The sequence below is a fragment of the Magnolia sinica genome, chromosome 12 (genome assembly GCF_029962835.1).
Source record: "Magnolia sinica isolate HGM2019 chromosome 12, MsV1, whole genome shotgun sequence".
Lineage (NCBI taxonomy): Eukaryota > Viridiplantae > Streptophyta > Magnoliopsida > Magnoliales > Magnoliaceae > Magnolia > Magnolia sinica.
This window is the reverse complement of record NC_080584.1, coordinates 71,512,564-71,538,052: the sequence shown is the minus strand read 5'-3', so window position 1 is coordinate 71,538,052 and position 25,489 is coordinate 71,512,564. Positions and strand designations below refer to the sequence as shown.

The window sequence follows — 25,489 nt, the reverse complement described above, 5'->3', positions numbered from 1 at the left end:
GGCCTAAACAGCCAGGTAAATGTGATTAGGGCATCAAATGTTTGGTAACCCACACATTCATCTTATTACAAGTGATTAATCAGATATTACATCCACAGTAGCTCTTCTTTAATAGGGATTATACCAATTTTAAAAGTGTAGTTTGCAGGAGGATAGAAGAAGAGAGAGCTCTCAATTGGCCAACAATCCAACGGCCCTCAAGTACTCCATCGATTCATCGTACATCTCTTCCATCCCATAGTTGTAGCTAAATCCAGCTTTAATCAGCTTCTCGGAGGAGATGATCGACTCGATATTCACCAGAAAATCACTGAAACTGGAATAGATCACACGATTAAAAATCATTTCAGGTGATGATCTATGGACCGACCAAAGTAGAGAAATCCCAGCCTTACAAAAGATGGGCCACCACCCCATGGACATGGCATTGCAAAAGTGTTAGGTGGGCCATATATTGGTAGGTGAGGACATTGGAAGAGAGAATGAAATAAAATTAAGAGGGCTTACTCAGTGAGGAGATTGTACGGTAGATATCGTTTTGAGAGGAATTTTGCAAGATCCGGTACGCGCGTATTGGCAGCGCAGCATATGTAACGGCCGGAAGCCGATTCGTTCTCCGCTACAAAGATGTGGGCCCTACAGACGTCCTCCACGTGTACGATAGAGATTGATCCCGACATCTGCTGCATGCTTTTCAAAAAGTTGATCCCGACTTCGTTCCCTACAAAAGCCAGCCGTAAACCATCAAAATGTTCCAATACGAATGGACGGCCCAGATCTTGTACTTTCATTCGCATGTGCATGTGGTGGGACATCTAACCGTCCATCAGGTGGGACCCAACTTGTATATGCCTTGGTACAAGAAATGTAGTCATCTGGTGGGCCAGAGGAGCAGGAAACAAATGGACTGGCTTATTTTTGGGACTGATGGATGCCTCGAATTCACACGTGTGCCATCTTCGCACTCCTGGAGACGTGTACAGGCCAGTGAGGCCGGCCCACGCCTATCCACGTGCGTGGCATTGTCACACCTGTGGAGGTTTGATGATTCCACACGCATGCATAGCCAGTCACAGCAGGGCACATGTTCATCAAAATACCAAAATACCCACTGTAGATTGCGGATATATTCGTAATGATCACATACGCGCAATATCTTCGAAGCTGTGCGGGGGCCACCTTGATGTGAACGTGGAATCCATACCGTACATCGGGTGTCCCTTCTCATCTCCACCGTACATTCCACGAATCATCCCGATCTAAAACTCAGATGGGATAAACAAGCGAACAATGTATAATCACGCTGAAAATTTTGTGGCCCACCTTAGTTCTTTCAATCCCTTGAATTTCTCAATAACTCTTCATCCTGGTAGGGCAAAAATGATGACTGGGTTGGATGACATACATACAAGACGATGGACCCCACATTCCAACTGCAAGTTTCTATGTTGGGCCCACCCCTACTCAATGTTGAGTTATGAATCAAGCTGGGTTTTGGGATTTAGACCTAACATGGATGGTTTGATGGCATTCGTTCATCAATGTGGCCCACATTGCTTGAATGCGTTGTAAATACAATGCATTTGAACGTATGTGATTATTCCAGTCCACACATAAGCCACACGCGTACAGCTTGTATCGTGTCTGTCCGTTTGATGGCACGTACGGACACAACACATTTCATGTTGTAGATCATACCTGTGAGCAAAGACAGAGCTATGCCGACGGTCACTGGGACCTCTGGAGTTAGAGATGGGCCCGTGATGACACCAGGATTAATGGTGATGAGACTGATGTTGTTTTCTTTAGCGAATTTCCATGCTGCCTTCTCCGCTAGGGTTTTTGATACTGCATATCCCTGCATTGTTTTATTTTAAATATATTTTGTTATTTTCCTGCGTGTGAATGGTTTCATTTTCGAGTATGGTTATTTAAAGACACGAAAGGTTTATAAAAGAGTAAAAGAAAAGGCATGTTTGGGGGCATTAGAAAACGATAAAAATGGAAAAAAAAAAAAAATAGAAATGTTTTTTTTCATTAGTACGACTTCTCGTGTTGTCTGGATAATGAAGAAAAAAAAAAAATAGTAGATTTAATGAAACAATCAACTACCTTTTTTTCAGGGCATGAATTTCATAAGAAAACGAGGGGGACTAACGCCAAAGGAATATTGGATTTTTAATCACTATCCTAATAATTAAGACACCTGTGAATGGAATCCATGTTTGGAAAATAATTGTTGCATCATAAATTCTTCCAATCTAAACATGCCAAGAAGGATATAACTTGGGTTCAACTCAACTCATGTCTGATTGAGTCGGGTTGGGTTGGGTTGGATTGTTAAAGTCATTGGGTTGGAAGATGCCAACCTTATTTGAATTTAGGTAGGGTTTATGTTGAGCAAACATAGATTAGGTTAGGTAGGGTTAGGAATTGGTGCAATAGTGATGAGATACGTGATAACAAATGAATCTAATCTCGTCTAAGCAAAGTACTGTACTTTGACCACAAAGAAAGCAACTGGCATATTCTTAGATCCCACCATTAATTCAACGGGTGAAACACCCTGCATTTGCATCATTCCTTCGTCATAATTACTCATCGTGACCTATGTCGAGATGTGGTCATCTTGAGTCTTTTTGAGTTTAGCCATCATTATGGCTAGTAGAATATTAATAACAGCTCCATTGTCGACGAGTACCCAAGTGGTCGAATATCATTCCAAGTGAAGAAAAATATACAACGGCTTTAAATGTTGGGTCATTGTAAGAGTCGGCTTTTTAATAATATTTTTTTCTAGAAGGGGACCTTGGTTCGATTATCATGATTGACACCTTTTTTTTTTTTTTTTGTCATCGGAGTCAAAAGATCCATTTTGTATAATTATTGGCGGGCTCAATTCTTCCACATCTCCTTCCTTCGTGATTGGTTGAGATAGTTTAGCCTAGAAACTTAATAGCAGAGTTAACACTATATTACAATCCAATGTAATTGATGATAATAAGCCAAACTATATGATCGAATTTGAAAACTTAATGGCAGAGTCAGTACCGTATTACAATCCAATGTAATCAATGACAATGAGTCAAACTATATGATTGAATTTAGAAACTACCCCCCAGGTGTTTCCGAATTTGGTTGAACATCCACTTCATATGTAACTTCATCCATACTCCCACTGTTCAGTTTAGAAGAAGAATTTAGATCTCTTACTTTAGTAAAATACTTTGCAATCAGACGATCATCTAAGAATTCCTCATCATTGAAGTATTTAGTTGAACCTTCCATGTTCATCCTTATCTTATCGTAACTAGGATCTTTGACCGAGTCATGATCTGCACAAAATTTGGCCGATTTTTTCATATTGGTCAATATATATATTTCTTGCTACCAATCTTAAATCAAGTTGGCTGATAATTCTAGGATTAATCTAAAACAATGGCTAATTGCATTCTCTTTACTGCATGTTGTCTTTGTCGACATCGCTTTTAAGTATGAATCATCTCTTAGGGCATCACTTAAAATTTTGGATGACTTAGCCTTTTCCTAACATCTTTTCGGCCAAGCTGAGGTTTAGCCATCCTTGACCCTTGAAAAGTCTGACAATAATTGCTAGTGCGTTTGTCCTTTTGAGAATAAAAAGTTATTTTTGTTCTCATAATTCTGATTATTCGATTCTCTCAAAAGATATTTCGATTGATAAGATTTTTATTTGATTGGGTCAGCCTCGCACATTTCTCATAAATGTGTTGATAATAATGCGCTCGAATATGCTTCGGTTTGGTTGAGCTCTACTTTAGGTCTCATGTCCCTCATGCTATTTTGCTTATTGTGCTGATTCATCTGAACTCCAAGATCAATCTTTTGTCGTGGCCAACCAGCCTTTGAGGATTGATGGTGGCTACATTAATCTCTATATTGGATGAGAACGAATTAGTATCCATCAACATTACTTCTTTTTCTTTTTCAGGGAATTTCAGCAACCCTTTGTTGATATTATCTCAAATAATATTTCTGAAAATGACACATTTGTTAGTGGAATGCGACTGGGTTTCATGCCATTAATAATAATTAATTTTTTTCAATTCTTCGACTGTCGGAATCTTGCAATTCATCGAGATTTTGATAAATTTGTCAGCTAACATAATATCAAAGATCTCATCAACATGAGAAATATTAAAGGTATAAGATTTTTGAACTTTCTGATTAGAAGCTATCACTGTCTCTGCTTTATCTAAAGTCGAACATATGAATGGTTGTTTAGCTACTATTTCAACCACTGAAATATCATAATTATGGTTATAATAATATATCCTTAACGATGAATTCTTTTTCTTCATTGACTCTTGAAGTAGGGCCTCATATCGATACACCTTTCTGGTCAAATCATAAAGATCTGTGAATTCCATTTTGATAATTTTTTTTACAAATCTTGAATTTCAGTCCACCTTGAGCTAACTAGACAAATTCTGTCTCCATTATCACTACCTTGTATTGGCTTTTTACTCGATCAATATAATTCCCGATCGATTTCCTTGGTATTTGTTATAAATGAACAAGATCGGCCATGCAAATTTCTTTGTTTATATAAAAGAATTGAGCATGAAATTTTTTTTTTTCCATTTCTTTCCAGTTTTATATAGAATTCGATCGCAAGTTGGAATATCAAGTAATGGCTACTCTAGTGAGTGAATGGTTAAATAACTGTAATTTATAATACTCATTATTGACCAATTCTCCACATTGTATGGTAAATCGACATGCGTTTTATAGTTGATTGACCCGTATCACTTGTAAACAACATAAAGTCAGGTGGTCGATAATTACTCGATAATGGATATTTCCGGTCGACTAGCTGTAGAGGTGCCCGATTTTCAATAGAACTTGCATCGACTTATTATTAAGGTGTAACACATGCTCTATCAGTGAACAAAGCCACCAACTAATTTATGCTCTCGGTGTGGCCAACCATCCACCTAATGAAAGCCTCGGCCTGAACTCACGAATGTTCCGCGTGAACTCATGATAGTTCTGCGATATGATGAATCTTCCTTTGCTTATCAACTATTTCGGCTGACATAATCTCAAAACGTTCAAGTTGAAGATGTTGATGTTACGTCTGGATTCGGAGGAAGAGGACTAGATTAGGTGATGGATCTCTTTGCTAAGGCACTTGTTGGACTTGCACCTCCTCCTGGTGAGTATTAGGCTCGTTAGCCACAACTATGTCTGTTGAAGTGTTACAACCACCCCTTTGACTCATGATTTTGAATGATTACTGCGCCAACAAATATACTTGAGTCAACCAAATATTATGGCAACCAAGTGATTTGGAGTCCCATCGGGTGTGCCAAAAAATATTGGCGTTAGCTAAAATTGTTGCACGACTGGTACACAGTGTATATTTTTGGCAACCAAGTAGTTTGGAGTTCCACCGGGTGTGGTAAAAAATGTTGACTAGTCAGTTTGTTTTCAATTACGCGGGCATGCTAGAATTGATACAATGACTCAATCCAAATCAGTCCACTTTGACTCCAGGCGCCAAAATAAGCAGATAAGCCTAATATGAATGTAAATGACTTGATTATGAGACGCTTACTCAGTCACTTACAGAATTTGATAATGATCAAGCGATAGTCAAAGGGTAGGGTTCTTCCTCCGAAGATGGGTTACTTTATGCCTTCCACAAGAAACGACTTTCACAATACTAGTGCAAATCAAACAAAAGGAAAAACTTACAATCAGTCAGTAGGAGCAATTACAAGAATGTGTCTTTCAAAAGAACTGCTTAATATTGGAAAATAACAAATCCAGCATATAAGCATACACTATTGGGATTTTTGCTACAGAATCACACAGATCTAGATCTAGGATAACAATCCAATGACACCAAGCACACATAAGAGAACACAAAGATTTTACGTGGAAAACTCTTGCGGAAAAAAACCAGGGCACAAAGTGATAGATCTCAACTATGAAAGCGTAAATTACAAAGAGAGAGGACTTACCCAATTCGAACAACCTCGAATCTCACCCTTGCTACACCCTTTAGAAATCCTAGAAACCTTTTAGGAACCCTTGGAACTCCTTTAGAAAGCCGTAGTATTTTTTAGAATAGCCTTAGAGACTTCTATTTATAGTTTAGAAGACTCCACTTACGCAACTAGTCCAGAAAAGTCTGGAAACCGACTAAAATTTATGCAGTCCACGCAGGATTTGTGTAACCTCAACTGGTCGAAGGGCACCCTCGACCGGTCGAGCAGCTGGACACCCAAAACCTGTGCTCGTTGGGCTTTGAGTCGAGATGGCCTCGACCGGTCGAGTGGACCCTCGACTAGTTGAGCCAGTCCCTCGACCGGTCGAGCAGTGCAGAATATTAAAGACATCAGTTTTCTAACAACAATCTCCACCATGTCTTCAATCTTCAAACGTGTAGCTCTCTAACCTCTTCTTTTATTTCTGCATCACATCATAGCTTCTCGTGCATACTCCATCCTTCTTTTACGCCATCGCCAAGCCCAGAGAAGTTTCACAAAACTTGATCTTCTCTACAGAAACGATCTAGGTGAGTATGTTTGCCGAATCAAAATCTACATGCTTAACCACCTTTGCTCCTGTCTTCTCAAAAGGAAAGACGTAGTCTTCTTACCATCTCACCGTTACCCAATATTGCTTGCCGGGTTACTTGCTCACAATACTGATAGCTTGTGAAATAACCGGTCTAATCCAGACCATGACATACACTGTTAACCGCATTCGAATAAGGCTCATGAGATATCCTGTTTTTCCTCATCTGTTTTCGGACATGTCCTGAGGAAAACTTGAGGAGAGACGTGTAGGGAACGCTCTCCGGTTTTGCCTGGTCCATCACATGCTTGATTAATACCTACCCAAGGTATTCTTCCCGTGATTACCAAAACCTACTCCTCTTCTAGTCTCAATGTAGAGAACCATCTTTGCAGCCCCCGATCCTTCATCTTGAATGTTCCATTTAACCGAGTCTTCAGTAAATTGATTTCAGGCATATCATAGTTGGCGATCTACATGTCATCAATTCTTGACTCACCATGAATGAATCAAGCCACTGCCTGGGCGACATGTCAAACCACGACCTCCTGTAAAGTCTTTTCTCAGCCCCTTTAACTTCGAACTTGTTGAGGGTCAAATATTGCATATCAGACCCAGTTATTGCCTGGATTCATGAACATGGTACCGTTTAATAGCCCATTTTAATCATGTTTGTGTTGCAAGGTGGAATTGCGAGTTGGGACTGGATCGGGATGCTAAAAGCATGGATTTAACGTTCAGAATGCACCAAGGCAAGGGACGGACTCCAGGGGACCAAGATCAACGGAATTACACGCTAGGGATCCGCGAAAATCGAGAAACTGAAACTCAAGTGGCCTGAAAGTCAGCCAGAATGCAAGATCATGGGGTTCTCACCATCCGTTCAGTTCAAAACTTCATACATGGCCAGGGACCCACAAATTAACCATACATGTCGAATTTCAACCCTCAGATCCCTCCGGAAGTGGCCAAACGGACAGATCAGCCCCTTGAATCGTGATGTGGGGCCCGCCTGATATCTGGATATACTCCAATTTTGGTCTCAACCCTTTAAACAGGATGAAAAAACGGTTGGATGGATCGGATCTCTGGAATTCATCACCGTAGGACCCACACACGCGATGCGTGTGCATAGCTTGTACAAGACCCATCGCGCACTGCAAGAAACCAAGTCGGTCAGCAGGCGCTGACCTGACTTCCTTCATTAAAACAAAAGCTTCTGTTTCCTGCTGCGTAAAAATAGCAACAGAGGGTTGCGGTCGACATCAAGTGGGCCACCATAATCACACATATGGCTGATCCGAACCGTCCATTCACACCAAGGCGACAAACCGACCGTACATTGTTGTGTGGTTCGATTCTCTCAGACATTACATGTTTATGAAGGTTTAAAAAGCAGAATGGATGGCAAGAAAGGAAATCCTATCGGACACATCAACAGACAGCAAAAACCGTCCATGATCAACCAGTTTTTCGCCCTGCATCTAATGGACGGGTTGGATTTCTCAAAATAACAAAGAAGTAGGTCCCACCATCGGAACAACGCAAGGCTTGCGCCTGCTCTGTTCACAGCGCATCCGAAACCCAAAAATTTCGGACTGTTTTGCAGATTTGGCAAGGATCGGTCCGACGATCTTGGCCATTCAAAACCTCTCCAAGGAAGTGCCAAATCGTGGCAAGAAGACTGAACGTCTTAGATTAGCTTTTTTTGGTCGAAAAGATAAGCCGACGCAAGTCGGTTTCCAAAGATACAGCACCGGCTGACTGCGTTGCTGCGGAAAGAGATGACGCACTCCGCGTCTGACTCCAACTCGATCGGTTCTCCAAACCGACAACCAGCCATTGCTTCACGCTGCTGATAAAAGAAAAAGAGATGGAATAGAACCAGAGGAAAGGGAGGGGGTCGGCTTGAACGTGAAGACAGGGAGAAAAAGGGAATGCTTTTTCTTATTTTCTTGGCTATTGTTTTTTTTTTCTTTTCTTTCTTTCTCTTATGACTTCTAAGGTTATTAGCCTAATCATGGTTGGCTAAACCTCTTAGCTAGGGCTAAGAGGTGAAGCTTGTAGCGTGATGGGGGACTTTTAGCTGGTGCTTTTTATTGAATTGAATTTGATAATAGTTTGATTTCATGGAATGCTTTCAGTTTTTAATGGTTTGTTGTGACTGAATTACAATAGATCTGTGATGGCTTTGAGTATTTCTTTCTCCTTTTAATGTTTATGATGTCAGGAAGCCCTGTTGTTCGCCATCGTCTCATGAGCATGGTTGGATGACGGTACTCTTCTTAACCTTCATGCATTGTTGATTGATTGGTAATTAGTTTAATTCTGTTGTTTGCTTTGTTTTCTGGGCATGGTTGGTGATGAAATCCATTCTAATTCATATACCTTTCATCTCTTTAAAAATTATATCAGAGGAAGTTCGGTTTAAGTTCCATGATTTTTGAAGCATGCATAAAGATCTCCCTGATCTCTACAAGTGGATCCTCTGAATCCCTAGTTTCTTATCTCTGATTTCTCTCAAGTTTTAGATTAATATATCACCATTATTCCTTCAAATTCATTCGATTTAGATTTCATCTCTTTCTAGTTCTAGTTCTATTTAGTTTTAGATTACGTACAGGTATTAGTCCCTTAGGATTCGACCTCGGTCTCACCAAGTTTATTACTACATCACAACCCTATACTTGGGGAGTGAACAAGTTTTTGGCACAGTTGCTAGGGACTAATGGTTGCGATTCTCTGAAATTAATTAGGTTTAGAATTAGTTTAAGATTAGAATTTGACTAACTTTAGTTTTAGGTTTTTATTTGATTTCTAGAACTAACTTGTTTTCCTATTTTGTAGGATCCTGACATAAGTTTCTAAATTGGTAATTCCTTCTTATTTTCTCTACTTTTTCTACTTTAAAATTAGGGTTTAAATTTTGAAAATTTTCTAATTCTAGTATTCTCCTATTTGTAGGAAATAGTTTATTTTTAGAAACTTTCTTCTTTTGTTTTTAGAAACTTAGTTAGTTATTTCCCTTTTTAGAGATTCTTTCTAATTTTAGAAACTAACTCATCTTTCCTTTATTTTTAGAAACTTTCTATTTGTAGACTTTTTGTTTAGAAACTAACTTTCCTATTTTGTAGGCTTTTAAGATAGAAAATTCTAATTCGGTAAGCTTTCTCTCTACTTTCTATTTTTCAGTTCTCTTTTAGTAATTTACTTTCTAGTTTAGGACTTTCTTTATTTATTTTAGAAATTTTCACTTTCTTTTAGGAATTTCTTCTTTGAGAAATTAGTTTACTGCTATCTTTCTTTTAAAGGATTTTTCTTCTCTTTTTAAAATCTAACTTATTTTGTTTTATTTTGTAGGTTTTTAACTTAGGGACTCCAATTTGGTAACTTCTTTCCAACCCTCTCTTTCTTTTTAGATTTTCTTTTCCTTTCTTAGGATTAGGTTTCGAATTTGATTGAGGGCTGCGAGTGTTTCATGCCCAAGTGGGCCCGTGACAACACTCGACGTCTCTTGACTGAAGGAGGATTGGTTGAGGGGTTGACTATCCATTGCAGGACTAGACACCACTTGAAATCCCCTGAGTTAATTGAAGTGATGGCTGAAAACCAACCTCTTCTACCCCAACCTAGGGTGGAGGACATTCAGGATGAGAATGAGGTGTATCGAGCACCCCCGCCACATACTTTACGAGATTATTTACAACCAGCGGGGGTGAGTACACCCTCATGCATGATTTTTCCTGAAAATACAGGACATATGAACATTAAGCCAGGGGTTATCCAACTCCTTCCTAAGTTCCATGGGCTTGAATCTGAAGAACCATATCTACATTTGAAAGAGTTTAATGAGATCAGAGCCACTTTATATTTTCAAAATGTATCTGAGGACACTGTCAGGCTGAGACTCTTTCCTTTTTCCTTAAAAGAGAAGGCTAAGACGTGGTTACATTCACTGCGTCCTAGATCCATTGGCACATAGAATGATATGCAAAGGGAATTTATAAAGAAATTTTTTCTACATCATAAAACGATTACCCTTAGAAAAGCAATCATGAACTTCACCCAAAAGGAGGATGAAATATTTTACTAATGTTGGAAAAGGTTCAAGGATTTGGTCAATTCATGCCCACAACATGGTTTTGAAACGTGGCGCATTACAAATTTTTTCTATGATGGACTGACATCTTCCATGCGCCAAATGGTCGAGACAATGTGTAATGGAGAATTCATTAATAAAAATGTCAACGAGGCATGGGATTACCTCGATAGTCTCGCTAAAAAAACATAATCATGGGACTATTACCCAAAATCGAACACCATGTCTAAGCCGACTCAATTAAAGGAGAAAGGTGGATTGTATCTCTTGAAAGAAGAGGATGATCTCAAATGTAAAGTGACTACGCTCATAAGAAAAGTTGAGGCCATGGAAGGAAAGAAGGATAAGGTTAATGAAAGTGTTTGCGGCATCTGTGCTTGCAACATTCATACAACTGAAAATTGTCCTACAATACCCGCCTTTCGAGAAGTGTTGAATGAATAATCCAATGCCGTAAATAATTATCAAAGACCTTTCAATGGACCAACCTCTACTACGTATAATCCTAGTTGGAAAAATCATCCAAACTTTAGTTGGAGAAATGGACAAACTGCTACCCCTCAAAGTTTCTTCAATCAAAATCCAAATCAGGGGAAACCTCAAGAAGAACCGGTTCAAAATTCTATGCAAGAGCTGACCCAGGCACTGCGAGACTTTATGCAGAAGATGGATTCACGTATGACGGTTATAGAAAAAGGGATGCTTCCTGCACAACCGCTCCCCAATCCTAAACCATAATACGAGATAAGTGATCCCAGCTCTTCAAATCAAATGGGGCACGCTAAATCCATCACCACTCTTAGGAGTGGGAAGATCATTGATAAAACTCTTCCGGTTAGGCCCGAAAAGCCTCAAGAACCAGAAGAGGACAACAATAATGGATCTAGTGAGGTCCCACAAAAATTAGAACCGAAACTTCTAGAAAAGCCAGTTGCTCCATTTCCTCAGCGGTTGGTCGCACCAAAACCTCTCTCTAACTCTCAGGATATCCTAGAGGTGTTGAAACAAGTAAAAGTCAACATTCCTCTACTTGATGTCGTAAAACAGATACCTTCATATGTCAAATTCCAGAAAGACTTATGCACGACCAAACGACGTCAGAGTATTCAAAAGAAGATCTTCTTAACCGAGAAAGTAAGTGCCATCCTAAAGCAAGACGTGCCACAGAAACTCAAAGATCCCGGTATCCCAACCATATCATGTGTAATCGGGGACCATCGAATTGATCATGCACTTCTTGACTTAGGAGCAAGCATCAATCTGATTCCCTACTCGGTATACAACAGTTAGGTTTGGGTTAATTAAAACCCACCCTAACCACACTACAACTTGCTAATCGCTCTATTCATGTACCAAGAGGGATAATTGAGGATGTATTGGTCTAAGTTGATAGATTTTACTACCCTGTAGATTTTATCATCCTGGACACCGAACCCATCAATAACATGACCACTCAGATCCCTGTCATTCTTGGTCACCCATTCCTTACCACCTCAAACGTAATTATCAATTGCAGGAATGGTGTCATGACTATGTCTTTCGGGAATATGACATTGGAGTCAAACATCTTTTTCAATAACGGAAGAAACTTAGAGGATGATGACGATTTCCATGACATTAACATGATTGACTCTTTAGTGGAAGATATGATACCTCTGACCTTATCATCTGACCCTCTAGAGACATGCCTGACCCACTCCCCTGATTTTGATGATGACATGATTAGGGAGATGTGTGCCTTGCTTGATACTGCACCGGTACTTGAAGTTAACCGGTGGAGGCCACAATTTGAAGAGTTGCCCCAAACTGATATAGTGCCTCTACCGTTTAACCTCAAACCACCGAAGCTTGACTTAAAACCTTTGTCCTCTGGTTTGAAATATGTCTATTTAGGTCAAGATGAGACATACCCGGTGGTGATCTCTGCCCACCTGGAGAAAGAATAGGAGAGTATACTCATATCTACTCTCATTGAGCATAAGGGAGCCCTTAGATGGACGATAGCGGACCTCAAGGGAATCAACCCCTCGATTTGTACTCACCGCCTTTATCTTGAGGATAATGCTAAGACCGCTCGGCAATCACAACGTAGACTAAATCCAAACATGAGGGAAGTGGTTAAGGTTGAGGTTCTTAAACTATTAGATGTGGGTATCATATACCCCATATCCGATAGTCTATGGGTGAGTCCAACTCAGGTGGTTCCTAAGAAGTTCGGAATCACCATCGTAGCCAATGCTAATAATGAACTCATGCAAACTAGAGTTACTACTGGTTGGAGAATGTGCATTGAGTACAGGAAGCTGAATACCGTCACAAGGAAGGACCACTTTCCTTTGCCCTTCATTGATCAAATCTTAGAAAGGCTAGCTGGTCATTCCTATTACTGTTTCCTTGACGGGTATTCGGGCTACAATCAGATTGAAATCGCTCCTGAGGATCAGGAAAAGACCACATTTACATGTCCCTACGACACCTTTGCCTACAGAAGGATGCCATTCGGATTATGTAATGCCCCTGCCACCTTTCAGCGATGTATGATGAGTATCTTTTCTGACATGGTGGGAAAATATCTAGAGGTCTTTATGGATGATTTCTCTGTTTTCAGTTTATCTTTCAGCGAGTGCTTAGAGAGTCTTAAATGTGTATTGAAAAGATATGAAGAGAAGAACTTGGTACTTAATTGGGAGAAGTGCGATTTCATCGTTCATAAGGGAATTGTCCTTGGACATATTATCTCGTCCAAAGGAATCGAGGTGGATAAGGCAAAAATCGATCTTATCTCTAACCTACCCCCACCCAAGAACATCAGAGATGTGCGATCCTTCTTAGGACACACAGGGTTTTATGGACGATTCATAAAGGACTTTAGTCTCCTCTCTCGTCCCTTATGTAATCTTCTGTAAAAGGACGCACCGTACGAGTGGACTGAGCAATGCCAGAAAACTTTCACTAAGCTTAAGGGCATGTTAACCACTGCACCTATCATGCAACCACCCGATTGGAGCCTTCCTTTTGAGGTTATGTGTGACGCTTCTGATTATGCTCTTGGAGCGGTTCTAGGCCAGAGAAAAGATAAGAGGCCCCACATCATTTATTACGCAAGTAGAATTTTAAATTCTGCCCAAGTGAACTACTCAACTACGGAAAAGGAACTCCTAACTGTAGTGTTCGCTTTGGATAAATTTAGGTCCTACTTGATCGGATCCAAGATCATTATCTACACAGATCATGCGGCACTTAAGTATCTTCTTTTTAAGAATGATTCTAAGCCCCGCCTGATACGATGGATCCTTCTACTCCAAGAATTTGATTTAGAAATTAAAGATAAAAAGGGAATTAAAAACGTAGTGGCCGATCACCTTTCTCACCTTAATACCTCTGATTCCCTTGAGGTGACCCATATCAATGATATGTTCTATAATGAACAACTGTTCAGAGTCTCCCATTCACCTTGGTTCGTTGATATTGCTAATTATCTTGCCACAGGTTCCATACCGACACATTGGACTGTGCAAGATAAGAAGAAATTTTTCACCAAGGTGCGCAACTTTTTCTGGGACGATCCATATTTGTTTAAATATTGCCCAGACCAGATCCTAAGGAGATGTGTGCCAGATGATAAGCATCACAGCGTCATCGCTTTCTGTCACTCACAGGCCTGTGGTGGTCACTTTTCTACTAAAAAGACCACGGCCAAGATTTTACAGTGTGGCTTTTATTAGCCCATTATGTTCAGGGACACTCATGAGTTTTGCAAGGCTTGTGAGCATTGTCAAAAATTGGGAGCATTGTCCTGTCGAAATATGATGCCTTTAAATCCCATCCTTATCATAGAAGTATTTGACTGCTGGGGCATTGATTTCATGGGACTATTCCCTCGATCATTTGGAAATTTGTATATTTTGCTCGCCATAGATTATGTCACTAAATGGGTCGAAGCAATTCCGTGCCGAAATAATGACCATCGCACGGTCATTAAATTCTTAAAAGAGAACATCCTTTCGCGGTTCGGGACGCCTCGAGCCATCATTAGTGATGGGGGCTCACACTTTTGTAATAGACCATTCGAGAGCTTAATGAAGAAATACAGTATCTCTCATAAGGTGAGCACCCCATACCATCCACAGACAAGTGGACAAGCTGAAATTTTCAATAGGGAGATCAAATATATCCTAGAGAAAACGGTTAACCCTGATCGTAAGGATTGGTCAATCCGATTGACCGATGCCTTATGGGCATACTGTATCGCTTTTAAAACCCCTATTGGAACGTCTCCCTTTAGACTTGTTTACGGGAAAGCTTGTCACTTGCCTATAGAGTTGGAACATAGAGCGTATTGGGCGATTAAAAATCTGAATTTCAATCTGGACAACGTTGGCTCGCTACGTAAACTTCAATTAAATGAACTTGAAGAAATCTGGAACGATGCGTACGAGAACTCGAGAATTTATAAAGACAGAATGAAGACGTTTCATAACTAACGTATTCTACGGAAATTATTCACACCTGGTCAGAAAGTCCTTTTGTACAATTCTCGATTACATCTCTTTCCAGGTAAGCTTCGATCTCGTTGGACTGGCCCTTACATTGTTGTCACTGCGTATCCTCATGAAGCCGTTGAGATAAGAGATCCTGACAATGGTAAGGAGTTTAAAGTAAATGGGCATCGCTTAAAGCCAATTGTCGAGAAATTTGATTCAGAGGACATGTCCATCCTTCTGACTGATCCTGTTTACCAAGATTGATCTCCTAGTCTGATGGAGGTATAGGTAGGTTTCCTGTTTTCATAGGAATAGGATAGTTTCCTTTATACTATTCTAGGATAGACGGTAAACTTAGCGCTCCTGGGAGCCAAACCAGCTTTTCATTCTGTTTCATTTTCCTAGTTAGTTAGTTCAATGTTTATAGGTAACATTGCTGCAAACCCTCACGAGACTACAACTCATCCACTAGGGGCAACCTAGGGGTTTAAAGGCTTGTTGCATACGCTAAATGCAATCGAGAGCACTTGCGAAAGTGGTGTAGATAGGATTTTATTATTTTACTTCTGTTGGTTTCTCTCTTGTGCTGACCTGCTCTTACGTAGATATTTTTGGAAAGCTTCTTGATTCTTTCGTCCAGGTATTATCTTTCCATCACTCCTCTTATATTTTCGTTGTCTCATGTGCATTACATACTTATTTCTTTTACATTGAGGATAATGTAGATTTTAGGTTGGAGGTGGGAGATTAGGTTTCCTAATCAGTGTTTTCTTATTCTTGAGCAGAAATTGTGAAAATTTTAAAATTTTTTCTAGAATTTCGAAGCGATTTTGACGGCCATCTTGGATTTAGAATTACAAAATACATGATGTTGGTAATTTATGACTCTTGGATTCAGTTATCTGTTAAATTTCACAACTAAGTTTGAATTGTTAATCCATTATTAGAAGTTGTAAACATTGATTGAGTCATGAATTCTCAGGACACATCTCGCTTGCATATTAAGGTTTCAGTTCGATATTGAAAGATTAACTTGGTAATCACTAAACATGAAATGAACCAACTTGGGAAATTGAATGGATTGGGCGAACAGTCTTTACCATAAGTTTGCTCCCTATAGGTGCGGATTCGATTCCCCATAGATGATATTTGAAAAGGAGTTGGGTGTACAGTCTTTACCTTAGGTTTGCTCCCTATAGGTGAGGATTTGATTCCCCTTCTTGGCATTACTTTTAATGAAAAAGTCCAAAATTAAAAGAATAAAAAGATAATGTGTGAGGCAAGCTTTAGTTGTCGTAAATTCTCTTATTGGTTACCAATGAAATCCTTAAATAGAGAGGTGAATCTTAATGTTAATAAGTCGGGATTAGATTATACATCCATGAAATTTAATGTTTAGAATTGTTCTAATTGATAGACTAATATTTTGAACTTAATTATGAAGTTACCGTGTGCTTGAGTCTAGGAGAGAATTATGCCCAACATTCATGAATCTTAGATTTTTTTTGTATCTGAATCGATCCAAAATATTACTCAGTTCCATAGAAATTGCCCTGTAGTTCTCAACTTATTTTTCGCATACTTTCTCGGGACTAGCAAGATGCTGGTTGGGGGTTGTGTTGAGGATCAAATATTGCATATCAGACCCAGTTATTGCCTGGATTTATGAACATGGTACCGTTTAATAGCCCATTTTAATTATGTTTGTGTTGCAAGGTGGAATTGCGAGCTGGGACTGGATCGGGATGCTAAAAGTACGGATTTAACGTTCAGAATGCATTAAGGCAAGGGACGGACTCCAGGGGACCAAGATCGACGGAATTACACGTCAGGTATCCATGAAAATCAAGAAACTGAAACTCAAGCGGCTTGAAAGTCAGCTAGAATTCAAGATCATGGGGTTCTCACCATCCGTTCAGCTCAAAACTTCATACATGGCCAGGGGCCCACAAATTAACCGTACATGTCGAATTTCAACCCTCAGATCCCTCCGAAAGTGGCCAAACGGACAAATCAGCCCCTTGAATCGTGATGTGGGGCCCGCCTGATATCTGGATATACTCCAACTTTGGTCTCAACCCTTTAAACGGGATGAAAAAATGGTTGGATGGATCGGATCTCTGGAATTCATCACCGTAGGACCCACACACGTGATGCGTGTGCATAGCTTGTACAAGACCCGTCGCGCACTGCAAGAAACCAAGTCGGTCAGCAGGTGCTGACCCAACTTCCTTCATTAAAACGGAAGCTTCCATTTCCTGCTGCGTAAAAACAGCAACAGAGGGTTACGGTCAACATCAGGTGGGCCACCATAATCACACATATGGCTGATCCGAACCGTCCATTCACACCAAGGGGACAAATCGACCGTACATTGCTGTGTGGTTCGATTCTCTCAGACATTACATGTCTATGAAGGTTTAAAACGCAGAATGGATGGCAAGAAAGGAAATCCTATAGGCCACATCAACAGACAGTAAAAACCGTCCATGATCAACCAGTTTTTTGCCCTGCATCTAATGAATGACTTGGATTTCTCAAAATAACAAAGAAGTAGGTCCCACCATCGGAACAACGCAAGGCTTGCGCATGCTCTGTTCACAGCGCGTCCGAAACCCGAAAATTTTGGACTGTTTTGCAGATTTGGCAAGGATCGGTCCGACGATCCTGGCCGTTCAAAACCTCTCCAAGGAAGTGCCGAATCGTGGAAAGAAGATTGAACGTCTTATATTAGCTTTTTTTGGTCGAAAAGATGAGCCGACACAAGTCGGTTTCCAAAGATACAGCATCGGCTGATTACGTTGCTGCGGAAAGAGATGACGCACTCTGCGTCCGACTCCAACTCGATCGGTTCTCCAAACCGACAACCAGCCACTGCTTCACGCTGCTGAGAAAAGAAAAAGAGATGGAATTGAACCAGAGGAAAGGGAGGGGGTCGGCTTGAACGTGAAGACAAGGAGAAAAAGGGAATGCTTTTTCTTATTTTCTTGGCTATTGTTTTTTTTCTTTTCTTTTCTTTCTTTCTCTTATGACTTCTAAGGTTATTAGCCTAATCATGGTCGGCTAAACCTCTTAGCTAGAGCTAAGAGGTGAAGCTTGTAGCGTGATTGGGGACTTTTAGCTGGTGCTTTTTATTGAATTGAATTTGATAATAGTTTGATTTCATGGAATGCTTTCAGTTTTTAATGGTTTGTTGTGACTGAATTACAATAGATCTGCGATGACTTTGAGTATTTCTATCTCCTTTTTATGTTTATGACGTCAGGAAGCCCTGTTGTTCGCCATCGTTTCATGGGCATGGTTGGATGACGGTACTCTTCTTAACCTTCATGCACTGTTGATTGGTTGGTAATTAGTTTAATTCTGTTGTTTGCTTTGTCTCCTGGACATGGTTGGTGATGGAATCCATTCTAATTCATATACCTTTCATCTCTTTAAAAATTATATCAGAGGAAGTTCAGTTTAAGTTCCATGATTTTTGAAGCAGGCATAAAGATCTCCCTGATCTCTATAAGTGGATCCTTTGAATCCCTAGTTTCTTATCTCTGATTTCTCTCAAGTTTTAGATTAATATATCACCATTATTCCCTCAAATTCATTCGATTTAGATTTCATCTTATTCTAGTTCTAGTTCTATTTAGTTTTAGATTACGTACAGGTATCAGTCCCTTAGGATTCGACCTCGGTCTCACCGAGTTTATTACTACATCACAACCCTATACTTGGGGAGTGAATAGAACTGCTCTGGTTGCTTCATGTAGATTTTCTCTTCACTTTCCCTTGCAGAAGTACAGACTCCACATCCACCCTTCCAGCTTAAGATCACATTGGCCAACCAGTGCCAATCATGGATCTAATAGACACCTGCTATACCGTCGGCGTGAATATCTCTGGGAAGCTGATCCGTTCTCTCTGAGCATAACCCTTCGCTACCAACCTCGCCTTGTATCTATGTTGTATCCTTCTGAAGATCCACCTGCATCCTACTACTTTCTGGCCTACTTGAAGCTCCACCAGTTCCTATATGTCGGTCTGGTACAACGAATCCATCATATCGCCCGTAGTTGCCTATCACTTTTCAGCACCAGGCTCACTCAAAGCCATCAGAATAGAAGACGGATCCTCCTGTGATATTGGAGTCGTCCATGTATATCTCGCCGATGTCCTGCGATCATGCCGTGTAATTCTTCTCACAGGTAGCTGCTCCACCTGCTCTGTATCCCTATCCGCGTATCTCAGCCTTCCTGCCCTGCCCGTTCATGTGGCCATGCCCAACATGCCACACACGTGTAGAGGTGAAATCCGCTACATCCACTGCAGCTCCACCTTTTGAAGTACTCCCGATCAAACTGTACAAGTTACCGAGTCATTATGCTTTCATGAATACCCGTGCCTCCTTGGATACCTTAAGAGCACCATCAATACCTACGTACTTGCATCCTTTTGCCTCAAGTACACTAAGAGAAATCAGATTCTGCTTTAAGTCAGGAATGTGTCTGACATCAGTCAAGGTACGCTCCACCCCATTAAACATCTTGATGCGCACCAAACCAACAGCTACAATATTACAAGCAACATCATTGCTCATTAATACCTGTCCACCATCGCACTCCCTGTAGCTGGTGAACCAACTCCGATGAGGAGTCATGTAAAAAGATGCCCCTGTGTTTAGCATCCACTCGTCGTTACGGTCATCGTATAGTAGACACAAACAAAACATTACCATCACATCTACTCGATCCATCAGACGTGACAGCATTGGTCTCCCTATATGAAGCCTCAGAATCTTCTCTCTTCGATTTAAGATTTTCACAATCCTTTTTCACATGTCCTTCCTTCTCACGGTTCCAGCACTTTACCTTTCCTTTGCCCTTGCCCTTGGATTTGGATTTAGAACATAAAGACCCTGTACCTTGTTCAAAATTCCTACCCCTTATAAACAATGCATCAGAAGTTGTCCCCATGTCACTATTTAGCTTTGTCATAACCTTCCCTTGAAGGGCTGAGATAACGGTGTCGGCACTTAGGATTTTCTTCGTTAAGCACATTATGTCGTTGAATGATTCATAAGACGCAGGAAGAGAATTCAGCAACATACATTCTTGTTCTTCATCTTTCATCACTTCCTCCATATTTAGTAATTTGCAAACCAATTTATTAAAGTTGTTGATGTGAGCCTCCAGATCTCCACCCTCTGTCATCTTGAAGTTATACTACTGCTGCTTCAATTGTAGGCAATTTTCAGAGAATTTTTTCGCATAAACATCCTCTAACTTCGCCCATAACTTAGCCGCAGTTTTCTCCCTCATGACGTTGTAGAGACATCATCCGTGAGACATAAACAAATCGACGATAAAGCCTTCTTATCAAGAGTTCCATTCATCATCAGTCATAGTAAACTTTCGCTCCTCAAGAGCACCATCTTCGCCTTACTTGATTAAGGAACTGATCATCTTGATCTTCTGTAACTCAAAATTATTTTTGTCTGAGTATTTTTCAATATCATACCTAGTGCTTGCCATTATTACTAATCTCTCAGATTCAGATCTGTGCCCCAATAATTGCTTTGATACCACTTGTTGGGATTTTTGCTGCGGAATCACATAGATGTAGATCTAGGATAGCAATCCGATGGTACCAAGCACACACAAGAGCACATAAAGATTTAACGTGGAAAACCCTTGTGGGAAAAAAAATCACGGCACAAAGCGATAAATCTCCACTATGAAAGCATAAATTATAAAGAGAGAGGACTTACCCGATTCGAACAACCTCGAATGTCACCCTAGCTACACCCTTAAGAAACCCTAAAAACCTTTTAGAAACCCTTGGAACTCCTTTAGAAAGCCTTAGTATTATTTAGAATAGCCCTAGGGACCTCTATTTATAGTTTAAGAAACTCCACTTACACACCTAGTTTGGAAAAGTCCGGAAACCGCCTCAAATTTACATAGTCCGTGCAGGATCTACATAACCTCGACTAGTCGAGCCGAGGCCTCGACTGGTCGAAGGGAACCCTCGACCGGTCAAGCCTGACCCTCGACCGGTCGAGCAACTCGGACACCCAAAACCTGTGCTCGCTAGACTTCGAGTCGAGATGGCCTCGACGGGTCGAGTGGATCCTCGACTGGTCGAGCCAGTCCCTCGACCGGTCGAGCAGTGCAGAATATTTAAGACATCAGTCTTCTGATAACATAGACTTGGATTACTAAATATTATAACTAAGAATTATTGCTGTTTGATTGCTGCTACTCTTAGGATAAGTTGAGATAAAGTAAATTAATAAAATAAGTTTGTTTTTGAGATTGTTATGATTGGATTCGAATTTCTTGAGCTGTTTTTTCTCTGTCACATTCATCTGTTATTTATAGATTTTTGTTGTAGCATATTCTTCTAAATCCTTCTATTACTGCAACGGTTACAACAGTTAAAAAGCCTTTTTAGATTCTTTTCTTTTCTATATCATCTTTTTAGAATGTTTCTCTTTACGATAATTCCACTTTTGAATGCCTCTTCGCTGCTTGCTCCACTTTTGTCGGCCAATTTTTTGTTTTAGTGGCCATCGGTCACCTTATATATCTTAAATAGGTTTACCACATGCTTCTTGTATATCGACTGCAACACTCTATCGAGCATCCACTAGTGACATGTAGAACTAAACTTAAGCCAGTTGTAGACCCACAAAAAGTGCTCCAAATCTTTAAAAATCTTTTTATCAATTTTCTATTCCTCATATGGCCCACCTACTAATTGGATCAGACTAGGAATTTGATCATTACAATTGGATGCACCTTTCAGATATGCTGGATGTAGTATACACAAATCACTTCAACCCCATAAAAACTCTACAATACCACTTATTAGAAAGATAGAAAGAAATAAAAGGCCAAGGTATTTTAGTCATTTTATGAAATTTAGAATTAATCAAGACAATTTTTTCAGTAGTTTAGGTTTTTTAAAGAACCTTTCCTGTAAAAATCACTTCAAAAAATAGGATTGGCTGCTTGAACATAAAAAGGTGAAAACGTATAAGCAGACCCAGCTGAGGCATAACCAAATCAAAATTGATCGGACTTGGGTTGAGCCAGGTTCACCATAAAATACTCAGCCCATGTCAAACAGTCCAGCAAGGCTGACTTGGTGTGCTTTCTATCCGCGCAAGCCTTCAAATTTTTACTATTGGGCTTACAACTTAGGCTTAGGGTTGACCTGTAATCTGCCCAAACCTAGCTGAAAGCCGGTAGGCCAGCCCATTTACGACCGTGATTTATTTGCACAAAATCAAACTAAGTCCGGCCGATCGAACCCAAAACAGAAACCAGCTTACCCAAGATAGTGGCTTCTCAGAAGTCAAATACTCAACATCGGACCAGCTCTCCTCATCAAGGACATGGCCTGTCCCAGTGAGCTTCTTCCGCGCCACAGCAGCCACCGATGATGTGTAGACCACACGCTTCACGGTCTTCGCTTTCACACATGATTTCAGAATTTCCAATGTCCCGTTGATAGTTGGCTTGATCATGTCATTCTACAATCATAAACAATGAATAAATACAACATGGAAAGAAATGGAACAGTACCATAATGACAAAATTAGTGTTTTCATGATATCATACATGTGTAAGAACATCACATGTTGATGTGTCACATTAGCTCGAGATCAACACCACCCATGTCGATCCTTTCATGAATGACCCTAGGTAGTAGGCAAAATTAACCTTATGCCATAACTTTCATCATGAATCCACAATTAATACTTAGGTATATGATTTCTTTTATAAGTAACCATATTAAATGTGTTCATTTACCTTTCTAAAAGTTATATTTATTTACAAAATTAATTTTCATTACTAATGATTAATTACCTCTAGGTCTTTAGACTGGAAGTTCATTGGGGTTGCCACATGGAAGACAAAATCACAACAATTGATGGCGTCATCAAAGCTGCCTTCCTCCGTGAGATCTGCCTTGAAAATTTTTAGATCACCCAAGACTTGTAGATCTAAGAGGTGGGCCACCTTTTTGCTATTTGCTGCACCAAAGAATAAAATGCATTTGGTTATTGGTTTAGTTAGAAAAAAACAAAATGTTAATAGAGAGCATGCAAGAATCCCCACACAAATTTAAAATGGAATTCACCAAAGAGTCCACATTGACATGTTCACTCATCAATTGGGACACATGCTATCTAAAATGTATGCTATTGGTGATTTATTTTCTGATCATGCATTTTACTTGAATGGGGATGTGATGCCTTGATATCTTGCACGTGTTTAGCAATTCATTTATCAAACATAGGTGCTACAATACCATAATTTGGGACCATCCATCTAATTTAGATGTTGTAAGTGGCAAATGTTTCAACACATGGGTTGGACCATCCTAAATCGATGAGCCTCCGAAGCGGTTGAGGGTCCACATTCAGTACACAAAAGTGAAGAAAACCAACGGCTATGATTGTTGGCCATAGGTGTAATCTTTAAAACAGCAACCATTACATGCCTCAGCTCTCTAACTAATATTTTTATTATTTATTATATGCAATATCTCGATTTTCTACTTTATCTCTTTAGCAGAACCAACATATACAGTGTGGCCCACCTATGGGCTAGCTCTACTGCATATTATAACGTCAAAGAGAATCCATTCACTTTTGACTAGAAAGGCAAAGCAAGTTGATATTACACCACTATTTTGATAAAGGCTCCTCTTTTCCGTCATCAGATCTCTCTCTCTCTCTCTCTCTCTCTCTCTCTCTCTCTCTCTCTCTCTATTTATTTATTTTTTAAAATTTTTTTTGATGTCTAGGCAAAAGCATATACTCCCCCTCATCATTTCCCATAGTCTGCTTGTTTCCACAGTCAGCTGAATCAGCCCAAGTGGACTCCGTTACAAAATTTGGGAGGAAAATCAGATAAAAATGATAAGCTACCCAATTGAATCACTGTTTCCAATATCCCAACAAATGGAAAATATCATGATTTTCCACCCCACCCAGTGAGGAAGTGAAAATACAAGTCACCCCACTTACAAATTCCAACCTCATATCAATTTAACTGTGTCTCCTAACAATCCCTTAACTTGATGAAAATGATAACCTACCCAATCAAATCACGATTTCCAATATTGTAATGAATGGATCATATCATGATTTTCCACCCACCAAGGAAGTGAAAATACACAAGTCACCCCACTTACAATTTCAACCTCATATCAATTTAATGGTGTCTTCCAAACATGAACTTAGTCATGATTTCTCTTTTAAAGTAATTAAAGTGACTGAAATTAGAGTATGATTTTCAAATTTATGTTTAATTTTTCCCTCCCCGTCTGTAGTCTCGTTCAAGCTATTTGGGGTTGGCTTTATCAAACCAATTTCACCTATTATAAGTTCACTACAGAAATCCATGGTTTTTGAATTTGACTTAGATGTATAGCCAAGTCAGGTATACTGAAAGACTCTCAACTCTCAATGATTCTACCCCAACTCTTCCCGAGTTGTATCGACTCAACTGAGTTTTCAGGCTTACTAGATGAGTCTTGTTGAGTCCTTACAAAGTCAATTTCACTCACTGAGTCGAGTTGAATCGATCGGCTGGAGATATAACCAAGTCGATTTGACTCGTTTGAGTTTTGAGACGAGTTGACTCGGTCGAGTTTTGAGTCGACTCACTGAGTTTTAGAATAATGATGAGACGAGGATGAAAGAATGCGAGGGTGAACGAACCTGGGTCTCTGACGGTGGCGTTGACGGCGTACCCTTTCTCTAACAAGCTTTTAACGAGCATGGACCCCACATATCCTGTGGCTCCAGTTACACATGCCCTCTCCCTTTCCATCCTAGCCGTTGCCATTTCTGTCCTTCCTCCTACGAAGATGAGAGCCGTCACCATATATAGACGGTCCGGGTTTGACCACAGCTCCTTAGTTTCTTTGGTTTGCGTAGAGACCTTTCAATGACAGACTCTTATGCTAGTTCACCACCATTTAAAAATGATGGTGAATCTCCGTCCGTAGATAGGATATATTTTCACAGAAATCCAAACCGTCCAAAAATCTGTAACTATGGATGGAGCGTAGATAAAATTACAGTGAGAATAATATACTAACATTTGCTTCTGCCATGAAATTTTGGATTGTTTACCAACCATCCTTTAGATGTTAGGTTGGGTTACATGATCAATGTTGATTTTGAAGTTATGGTCCTTTTACAGTATGCCCCACAATTTGAATGGTCAGGATAACTATAAATAAGAGTTGGATGTGAGGAAGGTGTGTCACCGCTATTTTCAAAATGATGGAGAACTATCATCAGCGTCTTCCTTGCTTTTTCATTAGT

General features: G+C 40.0%; 1 protein-coding gene and 1 non-coding gene across 2 annotated transcripts; both read right to left on the bottom strand.

Annotated features, from left to right (window-relative positions):
• Positions 1-25,053, bottom strand: LOC131221650 (anthocyanidin reductase ((2S)-flavan-3-ol-forming)-like). The gene is made up of 6 exons (XM_058216945.1): positions 24,878-25,053; positions 23,016-23,182; positions 22,478-22,678; positions 1,699-1,858; positions 508-721; positions 1-316 (listed from the first exon to the last, which is right to left on the bottom strand). The coding sequence occupies exons 1-6, from the start codon at positions 25,041-25,043 to the stop codon at positions 172-174; spliced, it is 1,053 nt and encodes a 350-aa protein (XP_058072928.1). The 5' UTR covers positions 25,044-25,053; the 3' UTR covers positions 1-171.
• Positions 10,604-10,710, bottom strand: LOC131222042 (small nucleolar RNA R71). Its single transcript, XR_009159751.1, has one exon. It is a non-coding gene; the product is annotated as a small nucleolar RNA R71 (small nucleolar RNA).
• Positions 25,054-25,489: the final 436 nt, after the last annotated feature.

Bases quoted from the DNA above. Each gene is read 5' to 3' on its own strand.
- LOC131221650 (XM_058216945.1), bottom strand. From the start codon at position 25,043: ATGGTGACGGCTCTCATCTTCGTAGGAGGAAGGACAGAAATGGCAACG. The intron at 22,679-23,015 runs GTAATTAATCAT...TTATGATTGTAG, and splicing joins TCCAGTCTAAAGACCTAGAG to AATGACATGATCAAGCCAAC. The intron at 722-1,698 runs GTATGATCTACA...TGGCTTTTGTAG, and splicing joins AGCTCTGTCTTTGCTCACAG to GGAACGAAGTCGGGATCAAC.